Genomic DNA, 18,067 nt, shown 5'->3' with positions numbered 1-18,067 from the left:
CTTTATTTTTTGATTAGATATTTAGTTTTAGTTTTGTGCTTGGATTATTGTTATTGGAGTTGTTGTAGTAATGTATTTGTGTTTTGTGATTCGATTGGATATTTGGTTCGATATTTACATTCATATATTATTTTGTATTGTCATTGTCTAATTGTGTACGTATTGTGTTGTTTGAAAACCATCGTATGTGATGGTTTAGATTGATATGAAATGTAAACAAGGACGACTGCAAAAACAAAATGTTGTTGCTGGAATTTCTGTTGGGCGTTACTGGAGATGAAGGGGCACGGTTTCCCTTCGTTTCTCTCTTTGTTGCAAACGCCAAGGAGGCGAAGGGGTGTCCTTTCCCCTTCGTCTTCCTTAGTCTTCTTATAAAGGTCCGTCCAAGCCTTTGAGAAGACGAGAGAAGAGAGCGCAGCAGAAGGTGATCAGAGGAGCAAGTGAAGCTGTGAGGTGTTATGATCGAGCAAAGGAGAAAGTCGTCCAGAGGCTGGGATTTGACTCGTGAACTTTGAAGTGTTTTCCGGTTGCCCCGTGATCGTGCTTCCGACAGCGGCAGCCTCTTCGTCGACTGGCGTCTTCAGTTGCGATTCCTTCGGGAGATCACTGTGACTGGTTACCGCTTTCGTCTCGTTTTTATTTCATGCTCTCAAAAAGTCCAACAATTTCCAGGTATTAGAGACGGAATATTAAAATTCCGTCTCTAATTTCTCCCCGGAAATTATTGTTATTACGATAACTAGCGATGAAACTTTAATTTTCCGTTGTTGAGTGCTCTGAAATTGTCTGAAATGTCGATACTTGCGACGGATCATTAAAATTCCGTCTCTAACTAGAGACGGAATTTTAATCTAATTATAGCCGGAACTCTATAGTTAGCGACTGATGATTAATTCCCATCGCTAAAATTTTAGAGACGGAATATATATATCGTCTCTAAATAACGACAAAATATTAAATTCCGTCTCTAAATAGAGTCAGCGACAAAACTCGTATCGACGCAGTAATTCCGTTGCTAATCAGTCTCTAATCTAGTTTAGTGACAGATTAGAGACGGAATATTCCGTCTCTAATGCTGTATTTTTTTGTAGTATAAGATTCTCCTAATTTAGAAAATATCAAAATTTTAAATTTTTTAATGATGTAAGTCGGTCCATCAATTTAAATTGATTGAGGGACCTTAAAAATTCTAAATCATTCCAAATCAAAATCAATATATTCATAGAAATCTTGTTAATGTATTTATGCATTCAAATCTAAATTTGATAGCAATAAATTTTTGAATGAGTAAGAAAAAAATATAGAAAAATTTCATGATTATTTTAAAAGAAATTATTAAGTTCAAATTCATGAGCATAAATATATTATGGAGATTTTTGTAAATATATTAATTTTAATTTAAAATGATTTAAATTTTTTTTTTTTTTTAGATTTATTAGTCACTTTCACCTGTGATGCTGCACTGGGAGATGCTAGGCAATATAGAGAACACTTTAAATCTGACTGGCACAAGCACAATCTAAAGCGAAAGACAAGGCAACTTCCTCCCCTAACTGCAGAAGAATGTCTAGCAGACTTGGAACTGGGAGATTCAAAGGGCGATCTCAAGGAATATTCATTTTGAAGAAATGCCATGGCAAAATGGAGGTGCGAGCATATAAAAATATCTGCAAAAGGATTTAGAACAAACTTGATTTATGATATAGAATCCTTCCTAGAGTTGATCTGAGCGTCCCAATGGACTATGATATATATTATTGTTACAGAACAACTTGGAGTTTAGATTCTGTAATACTGTCTTAAGCTTAACCACCAGTTGGGGTTTAGTAAACACCAGTAATAAATAACATGCTTAGAAGATAAGATACGGTCTCAAGCGGGCGGAGGAAATCGAGGGGTAGCAATCAGCCACAGGGCCGATTTCCTGGACGCCGTCGACCCAGACATCTCCTCCATGTTCAGCTCCTCCGGCCTCATCCCGCCAGGCAGCTCCCAGTCGAAGCAGAGGAGCATCTGCGCCAACGCCAGTTCCATGGTGGCCATGGCGAACTGGTACCCCGGGCATAACCTCCTCCCGCTGCCGAACGGCACGTACTCAAGGTACGTCCCCTTGTAGTCCGTCTCAATTCCGGCGAACCTCTCCGGCCAGAAGCTCTCCGCGTCCTCCCAGTACTCCGGGTCCCTCCCCATGGCCCACGCGTTGATCAGCACTCTGCTTTCTTCCGGAATCTTGAATCCCATCACCTCGCAGCTCTGCTTTGCCATCCTCGGCAGCAGCAGCGGGATCGGTGCGTGCAGCCTCAGCGTCTCCTTGATTACCATCTTCAAGTAGCTCAGCTTCTCCACGTCGCCGTCTTCGACTCTTGCCTTGCCTTTCAGCGCCTCCCTCACCTCGATCTGTGCTTTGTTCATCACCTCGGGATTCCTCATCAACTCCGACATCGCCCATTCCAGAGTCGTCGCCGTGGTATCCGTGCCTCCCACGAACATATCCTGTAATCTACAGATTAGTATGAAGTTCAGATACAGCACGGGGATGAGAATTGATTGTCGATTCAGACCACTATACAGGCTTTGACGTTGTCGAGTGTGATGGGGATTTCCAGGTTGCCCTGTTCTTTAATCCTCAGAAGCACGTCGATCAAGTCCTCCTCTGATTGATTGCTCTTCTTCTCCGTCTGGTGGTGCTTGATGATCTCATTCATGATTTTGTCGAGCCGTCGTCGGATTTGCCAGAACCGCGAGGTTGTTCCGGTGATGACGTCTAGGAATTTCCAGGACGGGAAGGAGTCGACGATGCTGAATCCGGTGAGCGTTTCCATCAACTCCCTCACCACCGGGAGAAAGCCATCGTATATCTTGCCGACGGAGGATTCGGTGATGATGTTGCTGCTCAAGGTCATGAATTTTTCGCTGACGTTGACTGGAGATCCGGTGGACATGTTCCTCGTCAAGTCGAGTATGTTGCGCTCCCTTACGGCGGCGAAGGACTTGACACGGCGCGCGCTGAGCATCTCGACGATGCAAACCTTCTTCATCTGGCGCCAGTAGGGGCCGTAGGAGGAGAAAGCGATGTCGGTGCAGCCGTAGCCGACGATGCGGGCGACGGCGACCTCCGGGCGGTTGGCGCAGTTCACGTCGTGGGTTTTTACGACGGCCTCTGCTGCTGCGGTGGAGGAGACGACGACGACGTCGACCTGGCCGACCTTGAGGAGCATGACGGGGCCGTGGACGGCGGCGAGGTCGTGCAGCAAGCGGTGGGCGGGCTTGCCGACCAGGTGGTGGAGGTGGCCGACGAGGGGCAGCCGCCAGGGGCCGGGAGGCAGAGGCGGCTCCGGTGAGAGTACTTGTCTGAGTTTGGAGTCCGACCGCCGACTCTTGAGCAGGAATTTGAGTGCGAGAAGGAACAAGAAGGCTAATAACAGTGATGGGGGAAGAAGTTGGAGCTCCATCTCCAAGGTCTCTCGACTGTTTTGTCTATCTTCTCTCCGTATTTCACAATTGTGTGTTTTTAAGGAGGAGGAAATGGTTTTAAAAATATTTAAATATTAGTATAAATTTATTTTCACTATCTAAAAATTAAAATTTTAAATTTAGAGAGTTGAAATGAACTTAATTTTTTTTTTTTTTTTTTTTAACTATAGTCTTGATTTAGTTGAAATAATAATTCTTCATCCCCAAAATTTATCTAGAACTCAAAGTCAAAAAAATCATTTATAATCTTCAACGCTTATCTTGATGCTGCTTCTCTTGTTTGTTGGAGAAGAGAAAAGGAAAAAAAATAACTCTTATGCTTAGAAAAGGAGAAAGGAAAAAAAAAATTACATGTTTACTATCGTTGGAGAAGAGAAAGAGAATAAACAAATAGGGAAGAAAAGAAGAGAAGAATAAAAATGAGGGATGGACAAATGAGTGACATATGGTACAATGGGGTTGTAATGTAATAAAAAAGAGAGAAAAAAAATTGAAATAGAATGTTTATGAAAAAATATCTTAATTCATTTTAAATTGATGAAACTTATTTAAATCTTAAACGTGATTCGGTAATAATTTGACTAAATCAATTTCAAATCAATTTCGATTTAAACCAACGTAATCTTTATCTCCGCACCTATCTGTTGGATTTAATTCAAACTCAATTCAATTTTAATTTAGTGATCTCATTTCACGTCCTACGATTTAATTCATCCATTTATTATATATATATATATATATTAAAATTTAATATTTAATATTTTAAGTTGTGATATTTACTAATAAAAATATGTACCAATAGATAGCTTAGGTTGTGGGCTTTTCAAATATGTAATCAATTTCAATGTAGATCCGTTACATTAACGGTTCTTTTAGTGTTAGTCCTACGGATATGGAGAGAGGTATATGTAAATATACAGACGTCAAGTATATGGTGGGGTAAACTTCAAATCATCAGTTTCTAAGAATCAATCCTAACTATTATACCAAAGATATCATATGTTTACTATCTGTGTTATACTTGGGGTAATATATAATCAATTTTAATTCCGACAACAAATAATGGTAAATAGGCCAATCAAATAAACGATGAAGATTTTCAAATATATTGTTTTAATTTTTTTAACAAAACATGAGAGAGGACGGGCACACCCCCTCTACTCCACATGGCTATACAGTCCTACACTTATGAACAATCCCTCTCTAAAATCTTTCAACGTAGGCATTTCATTAATTCGACCATCCAAAATCAAGATCTATATTTTAGATATGCTCTTTCTCACTCTGTCACTTTCTTTTCATGAAAGTGATGGACACCAAAGCTCTAATGCGTTTTTTACTCTAATTAAAGAGGATGAGAAAGGGAAAAAAAAAATCTAGTGAAAAATTATTTTAAGAAGGAGAGAAAAGAAAGGGTAAAGATTTTTTTTTATTTATATTTATTTATCTTGATAGAGGAAGATCCACGTGTAATATAATTTTCTAAATAAAAAAAAATACATACGTCATTTTTTCTAGTGAAAATTATTTTAAGAAGTTTCAAAATTATCCGTTGATGATTACATTTCTCTTCCATTTAAAAATTTAAATAAAGTAAACAACGAAAATTTTTTCACTCTAGAAATTTTTTCTTAATTTTAATTTTCGCTCTTCCAAATAAAGTAATCTTAAATCACTTTGAATAAAAATAAAAATCAATGTACTACTTGGTAAATCTCTTTAATTGATTTATACCTATGAATTAAAAATAATAAATTTATAAAAATTTGATAAAATTTATCACAATCTTATTATAAAATCAATGCCAATTATATTCCATAACTAATGAATTATTACGACTCCTGCTATTTAAAAAATATTAAGTTTTTAAATTTTTAAATGGTATAAGTCTATCCATCTGTTTCGGATGAAAATCACTGAAAGAATTATAAAAAACTTCAAATCAAAATCAATGAGTAAACCTCTTTAATGTATTTATGCTCTCATATGTGCATACAATTAAATTATATCTAAATCCTCGAAAATGCCAAAAAACTAATGGTAAAATTATATAAAATAAGACAATTTGAGAGAAAGAGAATAAAAGAAAAAGAAAAAAAAATCTTCCACAGATGACAAGTTGGCATCTTTAAAGGCCACTGTGAGATTATAGTGTCCAAAAGAAGAAAATGACATCTAGTCTGCAGTAACATGAAAATGCAACTTTATTTGTCTGTATATGATTCATATTATGATCTTTTACTCCAATAAATTAATAGTAATGATAAAAGGGATGATATTATTTTAACGGCCCTCTTCCCATATATTTTATAAAAAGATAAATTATGAAAATTTATTCAATTAAAACCATCATACTGAACCAGATATCTACACAATTCTGTATCGTATCAAATTAAAATTAATATATTTTTAAAAATCTTGTTAATATATTCAATTTAAATTCGATAACATAAATAAAAAAATAAATTGTAAAAATTAATATAAAAATTTGAAGAATTGACGTCATGATGTATTACCGATTTGATCCATTAACTTAGCATTTTTAATTTATCGGTTAATTCACTCTGGATTCTTATATGTCTATAAAATTAAGAAGATAGTGTAGGACCGTGACGGCTGGCTAGAAGGGGGGTTAGATAATCTACAAATATAAAAATGAAATTAACCATTCTCAAACTCTTAAGCTAACACTTATAAAATAAAATAAGCAGAAAGTAAATCATAAAAACGAGGCACACGATATTTAATTGGTTACAACCGGAGAGGTTGTTAATCCAAGACAAATGTAGCACTAAATACTCATTCAGGCAGAAAAGCCTCGTACAACAATGAAGCGCAGAAACAGAAGCTTAACTCTAAACTAAAGCACACAAGTGTTGGAATTACAATTCGTGAGTTCGTTGAAAAGCTTATGGACCAAGGCTATATTTATAACCTTGGTCGGGGCGGCCCAAAGGGTTCCGGGCGCCCTGGGGGGATAAAACTTTATCCCCAACGTTTAGATTCAGTCAAATCTTGATCTGATCAAATATCGACTTTCGGGCGCCCCGGTACGTTCCGGGCGCCCCAGACAGCTCCGGGTGCCCCGGAGGGAAAAAGTCAACCCCATTGACTTTTTCTAGCCCCGGGTCTTCTGCTCCGGCTCCGTTCGCCTTAGACCGAGTCTTCCGCTTGCTTGGGTGATTTCTGCCATCCGGAATATGGCTCACCCGAACCCAACTTCCGATCTTCTCGAGCAGCCTTCCGCTCCGGCTTCTCATTCCTCGGAATCGTCGCGTGTTTTCTTCCCGTCCACCAACGTACTCATCCGCAGTCTTCATCCCTCGGTCGCACCCCGTGCTGACCTTCTCGCTAGCTGCGTCTCTTGCTACCCGAGCAATCTTCCGCTCCGGCTTTCGTCCCTCGGAACCACCGCACGCTTCCTTCTCGTCCGCCGGTGTACTCTTCCGCAGCGCCTCGTCTCTCGGACGCACTGCGTGCCGTCCTTCTCGCTAGCTGCGTCTTCCACTCGATTACCTGTACTCCTAAGCTCCTGCACACTTGGACACAAGGTTAGAAACACACAGGACCTAACTTAACTTGTTGATCACACCAAAACAACCTTGGGGTTCCAACAATCTCCCCCTTTTTGATGTGATCAACCCAAGTTAAGCTAGGGTTAAAATAGACATAAAAATAAACAATTTATATTGCAATAACGTGCAACAAGATAGAAAAATTAAATTTTAAAAATTTTAATTTTTAATTTCTACCTTCTCCTAGACTTATATTTTTTCTTCTCCCTCTTTGATCACATAAAAAATTGGGGTTGCGAGAAAAATCTAAGAGTTGACACTTAGAAAAATTATAAAAATCTATTTCAATGATTTTCTAGAAAATTTTTCTAAGTCAAGGAAAATTTCTAAGTCAAACATAACTTTTGAAAAATTTCTAAGTTTTCGTCATCAAGAATTAAGAAATTTCTAAGCCAAAAACTTTATGCAAGAAAATTTTTAAAAAAAATTTGAGAACATTTAGAAAAATTTAAAAAATTTCTATGCATTTATTTTATTTTATTTTTAAAATTCTAATGCTTTTATTAGAAAGTTTTAAATTTCTATTTTAATTTATCATAACTTCTTAAATCACACTTTTTCATATTTAAAGCAACCAATATTAAACATGCAAAAAATTGTATCATGTTAATTTCTATTCTTAGTTTGTCGAGATTCTTTAACCGACAAACTATTTCTTTTGACTTAATATTTTTTATTATATTTTGAATTTCTAATTCACAAAAATATTTCGATAATATAAATTCTAACTTGATAAAGTTTTTCGACAGTATTTCTAATTTGCAGAATTCGTTCGACAAAATATTTTGTAATTTGTAAAAATTTATTCGACAGAAGATTTTCTAATCCGAAAAACTCTTTCGATGATTCAATTTCTAATTCGCAAAATTCTTTCGGCGACTTTTCGATTGATTTAACTAATTGTTCAGGAGGTGGAGACCATACCTGACTTACCTTATCAGCAGTTGATTCTCCCCCTGTCGAGTTGCTTTGTTTCGAAGTCTCTCCCCCTTCATCGATGCTTATCTGGGATGAGCTTTCCGTGTCCTCGGGATGGAGTTCGGCTGTCTCGACAGTTTCCTCATTCTCGGACTGTTCTGTCGGCGGCTCGGTGTCCATTGAGTTGTCGGCTTCCAATGGTTCTTCGTAGATTTTCAAGAACTTTTCCCAAAATTCTTTTGCGCTTTTGTACTCTCCGACTCTGTCGATATCTTCAATTAGAAGGTGAAATTTCGCCCGAGCTTTTGCCATACACTCGTTACGTTGCTTCTCGTTCCAGAGGCGTTTATCAAGTTCTTCTCCATTCGTTGTCTTTGGTGCTTTATAACCAGATTTCATTATTAAACAAATACCAAAATCAATGTTTAGGTATACCTCCATTTGTTTCTTCCATAAAGAGAACTCTCCTTCGAATGTTGGTGGGTAGATGCTATCTCTGGCCATCGTTTTGTTGCTTCAGACGGTGGTTAGTCCTTCTGAGGCGTCTCGGCTCTTATACCACTTGTAGGATCATGGCGGCCGGCTAGAAGGGGGGTTGGATAGGCTGCAAATACAAAAACAAAACCAACCCTTCTCGAACTCTTAAGCTAACACTTATAAAATAAAATAAGCAGAAAGTAAATCATAAAAACGAGGCACACGATATTTACTTGGTTACAACTGGGGAGGTTGTTAATCTAAGGTAAATGTAGCACTAAATACTCCTTCAGGCGGAGAAGCCTCGTACAACAATGAAGCGCAGAAACAGAAACTTAACTTTAAACTAAAGCACACAAGTGTTGGAATTACAATTCATGAGTTCGTTGAAAAGCTTCCGAACCAATGCTATATTTATAGCCTTCGTCGGGGCGCCCCTAAGGGTTCCGGGCACCCTGGTGGGGGGGGAATAAAACTTTATCCCCAACGTTTAGATCGAGTCAAATCTCGATCTGGTCAAATATCGACTTCCGGGCACCCCGGTACGTTCCGAGCGCCTCGGAGGGGTCCGGGCACCCCAGATAGCTCCGAGCGCCCTGGAGGGAAAAAGTCAACCCCGTTGACTTTTTTCAGCCCCGGGTCTTCTGCTCCGGCTCCGTTCGCCTCAGACCGAGTCTTCTGATTGCTTGGGTGATTTCTGCCATCCGGAATAGGGCTCACCCGAACCCAACTTCTGGTCTTCTTGAGCAGCCTTCCGCTCCGGCTTCTCGTCCCTCAGAATCGTCGCGTGTTTCCTTCTCGTCCACCAGCGTACTCATCCGCAGTCTTCGTCCCTCGGTCGCACCCCGTGCCGACCTTCTCGCTAGCTGCGCCTCTTGCTCCCTGAGCAGTCTTCCGCTCCGGCTTTCGTCCATCGGAACCACCGCACGCTTTCTTCTCGTCCGTCGGTGTACTCTTCCACAGCGCCTCGTCTCTCGGACGCACCGCATGCCGTCCTTCTCGCTAGCTGGGTCTTCCGCTCGATTACCCGTGTTCCTAAGCTCCTGCACACTTAGACACAAGGTTATAAACACACAGGACCTAACTTAACTTATTGATCACACCAAAACAACCTTGGGGTTCCAACAGATAGTTCTGTTTTTATTCAATATTATTGACTATCAACTAATCATTAAAAAATATCTCTCTACTTTAGGAATAACAAATAAATTATTTTTCTCTTCTGATGATTAGGAAAAAAATTAGTATTTTGTGTGTACAAGAGACAAAATGGACAGGCGAGAAGACAAATATGATAGAGAACTCGGGTTTTAAGTTATGGTACCCTGGAAAGAGTAAAGCAAGAAATTGAGTGGGTATTATTATAGATAGTTTGTTAAAGGATGAATTTGTAGGAGTAGTTAGAAAAGAGGATAGAATTATAGCCCTTAAGATAATAATGGCGAAAGAAACTATGAACATAATTAGCATATATGCACCACAAGTAGGATTTGATGAAGCTGCCAAATCAAGGTTTTGGGAGGACTTAGATCAAATATTATAAAATATTCTACCAAATAAAATGATTTTAATACGAGGTGATCTAAATGGACATGTCAGAGTGAAAAATGAGGAATATGAGAGAGTACATGGGAGTTATGGGTTTGGAATGAGGAATGAGGAAGGGAAAACTATATTAGATTTTGCGATAGCATATGACCTTATATTAGCTAATACATTTTTTAAGAAAAGAGAAGAACACTTAATCACATTCAAAAATAAATCACAAATTGACTTTCTTATAGTTAGGAAGAAGGATAGAAAGATTTGTAAAGATTGCAAAGTCATCCCTGGATAAAGCTTAACTACCCAACATAGGGTAGTTGTTGGTGCAACCTTAGGTCAAGGTTGACCTGGTTGACCCGACTCGAGTTGACCTGACTCGAGATGTATTTTGATGTTTGACGAGAATAGAAAAGTTGTATCTTGATGTTTGACAAGAATACAAACTTGGGAGATTGTGGGTGCAACCTTCGGTCAAGGTTGACCTGGTTGACCCGACTTGAGTTGACTTGATTCGGTAAAGTCCAAGTATGGAGACTTGGCACGGGAAAAGTCCAAGTATGGAGACTTGGCACGGAAAAGTCCAAGCAGGGAGCTTGGCACGGGGAAAAGTCCAAGTATGGAGACTTGGCACGGAAAAGTCCAAGCAGGGAGCTTGGCACGGGGAAAAGTCCAAGTATGGAGACTTGGCACGGAAAAGTCCAAGTAGGGAGCTTGGCACGGGAAAAGTCCAAGTATGGAGACTTGGCACGGAAAAGTCCAAGCAGGGAGATTGGCACGGGAGAAGTCCAAGTATGGAAGCTTGGCATGGGGAGTCGGAGAGGGCTCGATAGCTCGTTCTCCGGACTAGGTCAGAGAGGGCTCGGGAGCTCGTTCTCTGGACCATATGAAGTCAGAGAGGGCTCGGCAGCTCGTTCTCCAGACTAGGTCAGAGAGGGCTCGGTAGCTCGTTCTCTGGATCGGATGAAGTCAGAGAGGGCTCGGTAGCTCGTTCTCTGGACCGGATGAAGTCGGAGAGGGCTTGGTAGCTCGTTCTCCAGACTAGGTCGGAGAGGGCTCGGTAGCTCGTTCTCCGGACTAGGTCAGAGAGGGCTCGGGAGCTCGTTCTCTGGACCAGACGAAGTCAGAGAGGGCTCGGCAGCTCGTTCTCCGGACTAGGTCAGAGAGGGCTTGGTAGCTCGTTCTCTGGACCGGATGAAGTCGGAGAGGGCTCGGTAGCTCGTTCTCCGGACTAGGTCAGAGAGGGCTCGGTAGCTCGTTCTCTGGACCGGATGAAGTCGGAGAGGGCTCGGTAGCTCATTCTCCAGACTAGGTCGGAGAGGGCTCGGTAGCTCGTTCTCCGGACTAGGTCAGAGAGGGCTCGGTAGCTCATTCTCTGGACCGGACGTGGAAGTCGGAGAGGGCTCGGTAGCTCGTTCTCTAGATCAGGAAGGCTTTAGGGTTTAAGACTGGGAAATTGGATCGGTCTGCTGACCGATCCAGTGATACACTGGGTCATCTGATCGATCTGGTGACCGATCAGTAACCAAACATATTGGGAGAAGGAATGGCTTTGGCCGATCCAGTGATACACTGGGCTTTGGCAACCAACTCTCTGTGAGAGAGTTGGGATCGGTCTGGGGACCGATCAGCGTAGGGCCTGATCGGTCCCCCGACCGATCAGATCAGCCCTGGACCGATCAGGGTGGAGCCTGATCGGTCCAAGTTTAGCCGTTGAGACACAACGGCTAGATTTCTCTTCTTCTTCTTCGCAGGATCATATAAGAAGGCCTCTACAGTATCCTCTGGGGGTTGGTACTACTGAAGTTGTAGTTCTTGCTCTTCCTCCTTACTGCGATTTGAGCTTTGCTGATCTCCTCTTTGTTGAAGCTTCGTGTGAGCTTCCCTCGACTGGTTGATCAGCTGATGTTGGCATCATCCGTGAAGTTGCTGCTTCATCAACGGACTCCAGTCGACGAGAAGAAGGCAAGCAAACTTGGTAGAGTGTATTTACATTCATATTATCCATTGTTTCTTGCTTTATTTCTTGTACTCCTTTATTGCTGTTGCAAAAAAGATTGTGGCGAGGTTTCTCCACCCAGAAGGAGTTCATATTAGTCGGTTATCCGGGGCCTCATCCACCGACGGATTGATAGGCTTCGTCCACCTTACGGACACGCCGAGGAGTAGGAGTATCATCTCCGAACCTCGTTACATCATCGTGTTTGAGGTTTGATCTTCTCCACTTTCGTTTCTACATTGTATTTCCGCTGCGCTAACCTAAATTGTAGGAAGAAACGATAATTTGAGGTCAGCTATTCACCCCCCCTCTCTAGCCGCATCCGAAGGTCCTAACAAGTGGTATCAGAGCAAGGTTGCTCTTCGTCGGATTAACACCCAGGGGAGCACGAGCTAGAGAATGGATCAACTTGGAGAAGACATCATGATTCCGCCCTTCTACGATCGCGACGACTTCGCGTATTGGAAGGCAAGAATGAAGTATTTTCTTATGACTAACCTAGTAAATTGGAATTGTGTACAAGTAGGTTTTATTCCTCCGGTGGATAAAGAAGGAGAACCTCTAGAGAAGAAGAAGTGGACGAAGGAACAAACCCACCAATCCATGATCAACGACGAGGTAACGAAAATCTTTGAATTTTCATTACCTAATGATGTCTTGCGTAAGATAGGTGGATACAACGATGCCAAGGAGTTGTGGAACAACTTGGCTAAGTGTCATGAGGAGAGCTCCAATTCAAGTCATGAAGAGGAGTCAAGTGAGCCAAGTAGCTCACATCATGGAGGTATGGAATTAGAAGTTGAGGGCTACTCAATATCTAAGGAAGAAGAGGAGGAGAGTTCTTCATCAAGATTGGTGCAAGAAGAAGCCTCTACCTCCGGAAGGGATGAAGGAGAGAGCTTACATCCATCCTCAACCCTAGGTAACTCAAGCAACTTAATTTCAAGTAAATTACATATAATGTGCTTTGAGTGTAGGGAATATGGGCATTACAAAAGTAAATGTCCAAAGAGGATTAGGAAGACTCTACCGGCACCAAAGGTCAAGGAAGCCGGAGTCCCGATACGCAAGGGCAAGGAGCACGTGGTGTGCTTCCAATGCAAGCAAAGGGGACATTATAGGAGTCAATGTCCAAGGAGGAGGCAACCTCACAAGGACAAGAGACCAAGCACATCTATGGGGGGAGCAAAGGCAAACCCTAAGGTATCCTTTAAGGCACATTCTTGCAATTCTAATAAGACACATGCTAGTAGTTTTATTGCAATTGTCAAGAATGATAAGCATGATAACCATAGAAACCGATACAAGTGCTTAGGTGCCAAACATGTTAGTCTAGGTAAGGATAATACTAGAAATGCCAACCCTAGAATTAACTCATCTAAGGTTAAGGAAAACCTAAATAGGAATTCCAAAACAACTAGACATATGCCTAGGAATACCTCAAAGAAAAATGACAAATTAAAACTTGAGGTATTAGAGAAGGAAAATCAAGTCTTGAGGTCAAGACTTGACACCTTAGAAAAGACTCTTAAGAATTTGGAGAAGTCAACTCTAGGGTCTAAGGGTCAAAAGCAAAAGCCCAAGGACATGAGAGGTTTGAGTCACAAACCTAAGTCTCAAGTGGTCAAGCCCACTTACCATAATGTTCCATTCGATTATGGAACAAGACCTAAGGATAGGAAGACCATCACCAAGGTCACCAGGGGAGTCACCCCTAGAGTTGATCTTGATGATTCCTAAATGACCAAGGCTTTAAAGCCTAGGAGGGTCATTAGGAGGGTTGCTAGGGAAGTCATCCCTAGTGAATATTTAGTGAACCCAATGAGCTCAAATAGGTATTGGGTTCCTAGGAGCGTGATTCCTTCACGCTAGATGGTTTAAGGTGTGCCAACCTTAATTGGATAGGTAGTTAACCTACTCATGGCAAAAGGTGGCATTTTAGGAATTTTCAAGGTGTAATCAAGCCTTGAAAATGAAATTGAAAAAAAAAATATTCCTAAGGTGATTAGGATGTACCAACCACATTTGAGGAGTTTCCTAGGGTCAATCAAATTGGCACATAGTGATCTAAAAATCTTTAGTATATGATTTTAGGTCTATTACACTTAGGGATATAGAATTTATGACAAAATTATCAAAATTATCAAAAATGGCAACTAAAGCTAGAATTAGGTATTTTTTATACCTTTATATGTTATTTTCCATATATTGTTTGCCATATGTCATGCCATGACATCATATCTAATTTACTATCATTTGAAATGTCATGATAATGCTTAGGTTAGTTATATATCATGCCTTATTTAAGTTTCATACTTTATGCCATGACATCATGACATTAGCACATGTTTCCACTTATGATATTATTTTATGTCATGTCATCATCTCTTGCATGTATGATCAATTAAATTGATTTAAGGATAAAAACACAATTTGATATGGAGATCAAATTGTTGTTTAGAAAATGCATGAGAACTTAGCTTAAGATGACCTAAACCTATATCTCACATCAAAATTGACTTGGATGTGTTTGATACACCTTAGATGTGTGTGAGATATTAGGATTATGAGTTAGGATCAAGGTGCATAGTTCTTGTACCTAGATGGGCCTAATTCAAAATTGAGGATCATAGGGAAAACTTGCGTACAAGTCATGTACACTTAGCCCTAAGATTGTGGTCCTAAATTAAATGGTTTAAAATCATTTCAAAATTGATTTGAAAAACCTTGATGAAACTTTTCTAATGATAGCATTCATCATTGAGCAAGTTGACACAAAGATGGATTAACCTTGAGCTATTTCAAAGTCTTTCGAACTTTGTATCAATATTTAAAAATGGAAGTTATTTTCATAGAAAATTATTTTTCCATGATAATATATGTTATGAGGAATGTATCCTCAAAATTTTATAACTTTTGGAATTTTCTGTGATTTTTTAGGGGTTTCTGAATTTCGGGAGAAAAATCAGAAATCCCTATTAGAGATTTGTGGACCGATCAGAGGGGATCCTGATCGGTCCAGGGAAGTCTGGATCGGTCACTGGACCGATCTAGAGAAGTGTGGATCGGTCTGGTGACCAATTCAGTGAGGTTCTGATCGGTCTGGTAACCGATCAGAGCGTGCCAAAATGCTGATTTTCGCCTGTTGTCTGAAATTTCAGTTATGGAAGTTGTGTTTTAGATTTCTGAAGGGTTGAAACTCTCCAAGACATTATTGGTGCAATGGTCAAGGAGGAGTTGACCTTTAGGGGGAGTTGACTTTTAGGGGGAGTTTTTACTCGTCAAGATTTATGAGGATGAGTGATATGAGATTATCACTAAGTTGATTGTTGACTTTAGTATCAAGGGGGAAATTAAGGGTTTCAATGAAAGGTATGAGACTTTCATTAAGAAGAAACTCTTAACCTTGATTCACTCTTTTTGATGTGTGTCAAAAAGGGGGAGAAATGTCTAGAGAATGTTCAAGGAAGAACATTAGAGTTTGGGGAGAATGTTCAAGGAAGAACATTGATTGGAGAACTATTGGAAAACCTAAGTTAGGTTATTGGGTTAACCTAACTTGATTATGATTTTTGTCAAACATCAAAAAGGGGGAGATTGTTGGTGCAACCTTAGGTCAAGGTTGACCTGGTTGACCCGACTCGAGTTGACCTGACTCGAGTTGTATTTTGATGTTTGACGAGAATAGAAAAGTTGTATCTTGATGTTTGACAAGAATACAAACTTGGGAGATTGTGGGTGCAACCTTCGGTCAAGGTTGACCTGGTTGACCCGACTTGAGTTGACTTGATTCGGTAAAGTCCAAGTATGGAGACTTGGCACGGGAAAAGTCCAAGTATGGAGACTTGACACGGAAAAGTCCAAGCAGGGAGCTTGGCACGGGGAAAAGTCCAAGTATGGAGACTTGGCACGGAAAAGTCCAAGCAGGGAGCTTGGCACGGGAAAAGTCCAAGTATGGAGACTTGGCACGGAAAAGTCCAAGTAGGGAGCTTGGCACGGGAGAAGTGCAAGTATGGAAGCTTGGCATGGGGAGTCGGAGAGGGCTCGGCAGCTCATTCTCCGGACTAGGTCAGAGAGGGCTCGGGAGCTCGTTCTCTGGACCAGACGAAGTCAGAGAGGGCTCGGCAGCTCGTTCTCCGGACTAGGTCAGAGAGGGCTCGGTAGCTCGTTCTCTGGACCGGATGAAGTCGGAGAGGACTCGGTAGCTCGTTCTCCGGACTAGGTCAGAGAGGGCTCGGTAGCTCGTTCTCTGGACCGGATGAAGTCGGAGAGGGCTCGGTAGCTCGTTCTCCAGACTAGGTCGGAGAGGGCTCGGTAGCTCGTTCTCCGGACTAGGTCAGAGAGGGCTCGGGAGTTCGTTCTCTGGACCAGATGAAGTCAGAGAGGGCTCGGCAGCTCATTCTCCGGACTAGGTCAGAGAGGGCTCGGTAGCTCGTTCTCTGGACCGGATGAAGTCGGAGAGGGCTCAGTAGCTCGTTCTCCGGACTAGGTCAGAGAGGGCTCGATAGCTCGTTCTCTAGACCGGATGAAGTCGGAGAGGGCTCGGTAGCTCGTTCTCCAAACTAGGTCGGAGAGGGCTTGGTAGCTCGTTCTCCGGACTAGGTCAGAGAGGGCTCGGTAGCTCGTTCTCCGGACTAGGTCAGAGAGAGCTCGGTAGCTCGTTCTCTAGATCAGGAAGGCTTTAGGGTTTAAGGCTGGGAAATTGGATCGGTCTGCTGACCGATCCAGTGATACACTGGGTCATCTGATCGATCTGGTGACCGATCAGTAACCAAACAGATTGGGAGAAGGAATGGCCTGATCGGTCCACAGACCGATCAGGGCTTTGGCAACCAACTCTCCGTGAGAGTTGGGATCGGTCTGGGGACCGATCAGCCTAGGGCCTGATCGGTCCACAGACCGATCAGGATCGCTACCAACTCTCTGTGAGAGAGTTGGGATCGGTCTGGGGACCGATCAGCGTAGGGCCTGATCGGTCCCCCGACCGATCAGATCAGCCCTGGACCGATCAAGGTGGAGCCTGATCGGTCCAGGTCTAGCCGTTGAGACACAACGGCTAGATTTCTCTTCTTCTTCTTCGCAGGATCATATAAGAAGGCCTCTACAGTATCCTCTGGGGGTTGGTACTACTGAAGTTGTAGTTCTTGCTCTTCCTCCTTACTGCGATTTGAGCTTTGCTGAGCTCCTCTTTGCTGAAGCTTCGTGTGAGCTTCCCTCGACTGGTTAATCAGCTGCTGTTGGCATCATCCGTGAAGTTGCTGCTTCATCAACGGACTCCAGTTGACGAGAAGAAGGCAAGCAAACTTGGTAGAGTGTATTTACATTCATATTATCCATTGTTTCTTGCTTTATTTCTTGTACTCCTTTATTGCTGTTGCAAAAGAGATTGTGGCGAGGTTTCTCCACCTAGAAGGAGTTCATATTAGCCGGTTATCCGGGGCCTCATCCACCGACGGATTGATAGGCTTCGTCCACCTTACAGACACGCCGAGGAGTAGGAGTATCATCTCCGAACCTCGTTACATCATCGTGTTTGAGGTTTGATCTTCTCCACTTTCGTTTCTACATTGTATTTCCGCTGCGCTAACCTAAATTGTAGGAAGAAACGATAATTTGAGGTCGGCTATTCACCCCCCCTCTCTAGCCGCATCCGAAGGTCCTAACAGTAGTAGTGTTAGATATACGCCTCAAACATAGTATCAATAGAAAGAAAATATATATAATTCTTAGAATTAAGTGGTGGAAGTTAAAGGATGGGAAGCAAAATATATTTAAGGAGAAGGTAGAAGTACAAGCATTAGGTGCAATATACGATGACTCTAATACAACATGGGATAAGATGGTATCAAAGTTGAAAATAGTAGCTAAGAGTGTACTCGGTGAATCAAAGGGACATGCACCACTAAGTAAAAAATCTTGGTGGTGGAATGAGAAAGTACAAGAGAAAGTGAAGGAAAAATAAATAGCTTATAAGGAATTATATATTTGTAAGAACGAGGAAAACTTAAAAAAATATAAATAGCCAAGAAAGAAGCTAAGAAAGTAGTGAGTAAAGTAAAAAATGAAACTTTTGAACAGTTAT

The 18,067-nt window shown here is 41.4% G+C and overlaps 1 protein-coding gene across 1 annotated transcript; it reads right to left on the bottom strand.

Moving 5' to 3' along the window:
• Positions 1-1,694: 1,694 nt before the first annotated feature.
• Positions 1,695-3,501, bottom strand: LOC121969262 (premnaspirodiene oxygenase-like). Its single transcript, XM_042519254.1, has 2 exons — positions 2,562-3,501; positions 1,695-2,493 (listed from the first exon to the last, which is right to left on the bottom strand). The coding sequence occupies exons 1-2, from the start codon at positions 3,450-3,452 to the stop codon at positions 1,873-1,875; spliced, it is 1,512 nt and encodes a 503-aa protein (XP_042375188.1). The 5' UTR covers positions 3,453-3,501; the 3' UTR covers positions 1,695-1,872.
• Between the last annotated feature and the right edge of the window lie 14,566 nt (positions 3,502-18,067).

Source organism: Zingiber officinale, chromosome 4A (genome assembly GCF_018446385.1).
Source record: "Zingiber officinale cultivar Zhangliang chromosome 4A, Zo_v1.1, whole genome shotgun sequence".
NCBI lineage: Eukaryota > Viridiplantae > Streptophyta > Magnoliopsida > Zingiberales > Zingiberaceae > Zingiber > Zingiber officinale.
This window is presented reverse-complemented; position numbering and strand designations above follow the sequence as displayed.

Coding starts and splice junctions, on each gene's coding strand:
- LOC121969262 (XM_042519254.1), bottom strand. CDS start 3,452: ATGGAGCTCCAACTTCTTCCCCCATCACTGTTATTAGCCTTCTTGTTC. Junction 2,494..2,561: donor ACGTCAAAGCCTGTATAGTG/GTCTGAATCGAC, acceptor TGTAGATTACAG/GATATGTTCGTGGGAGGCAC.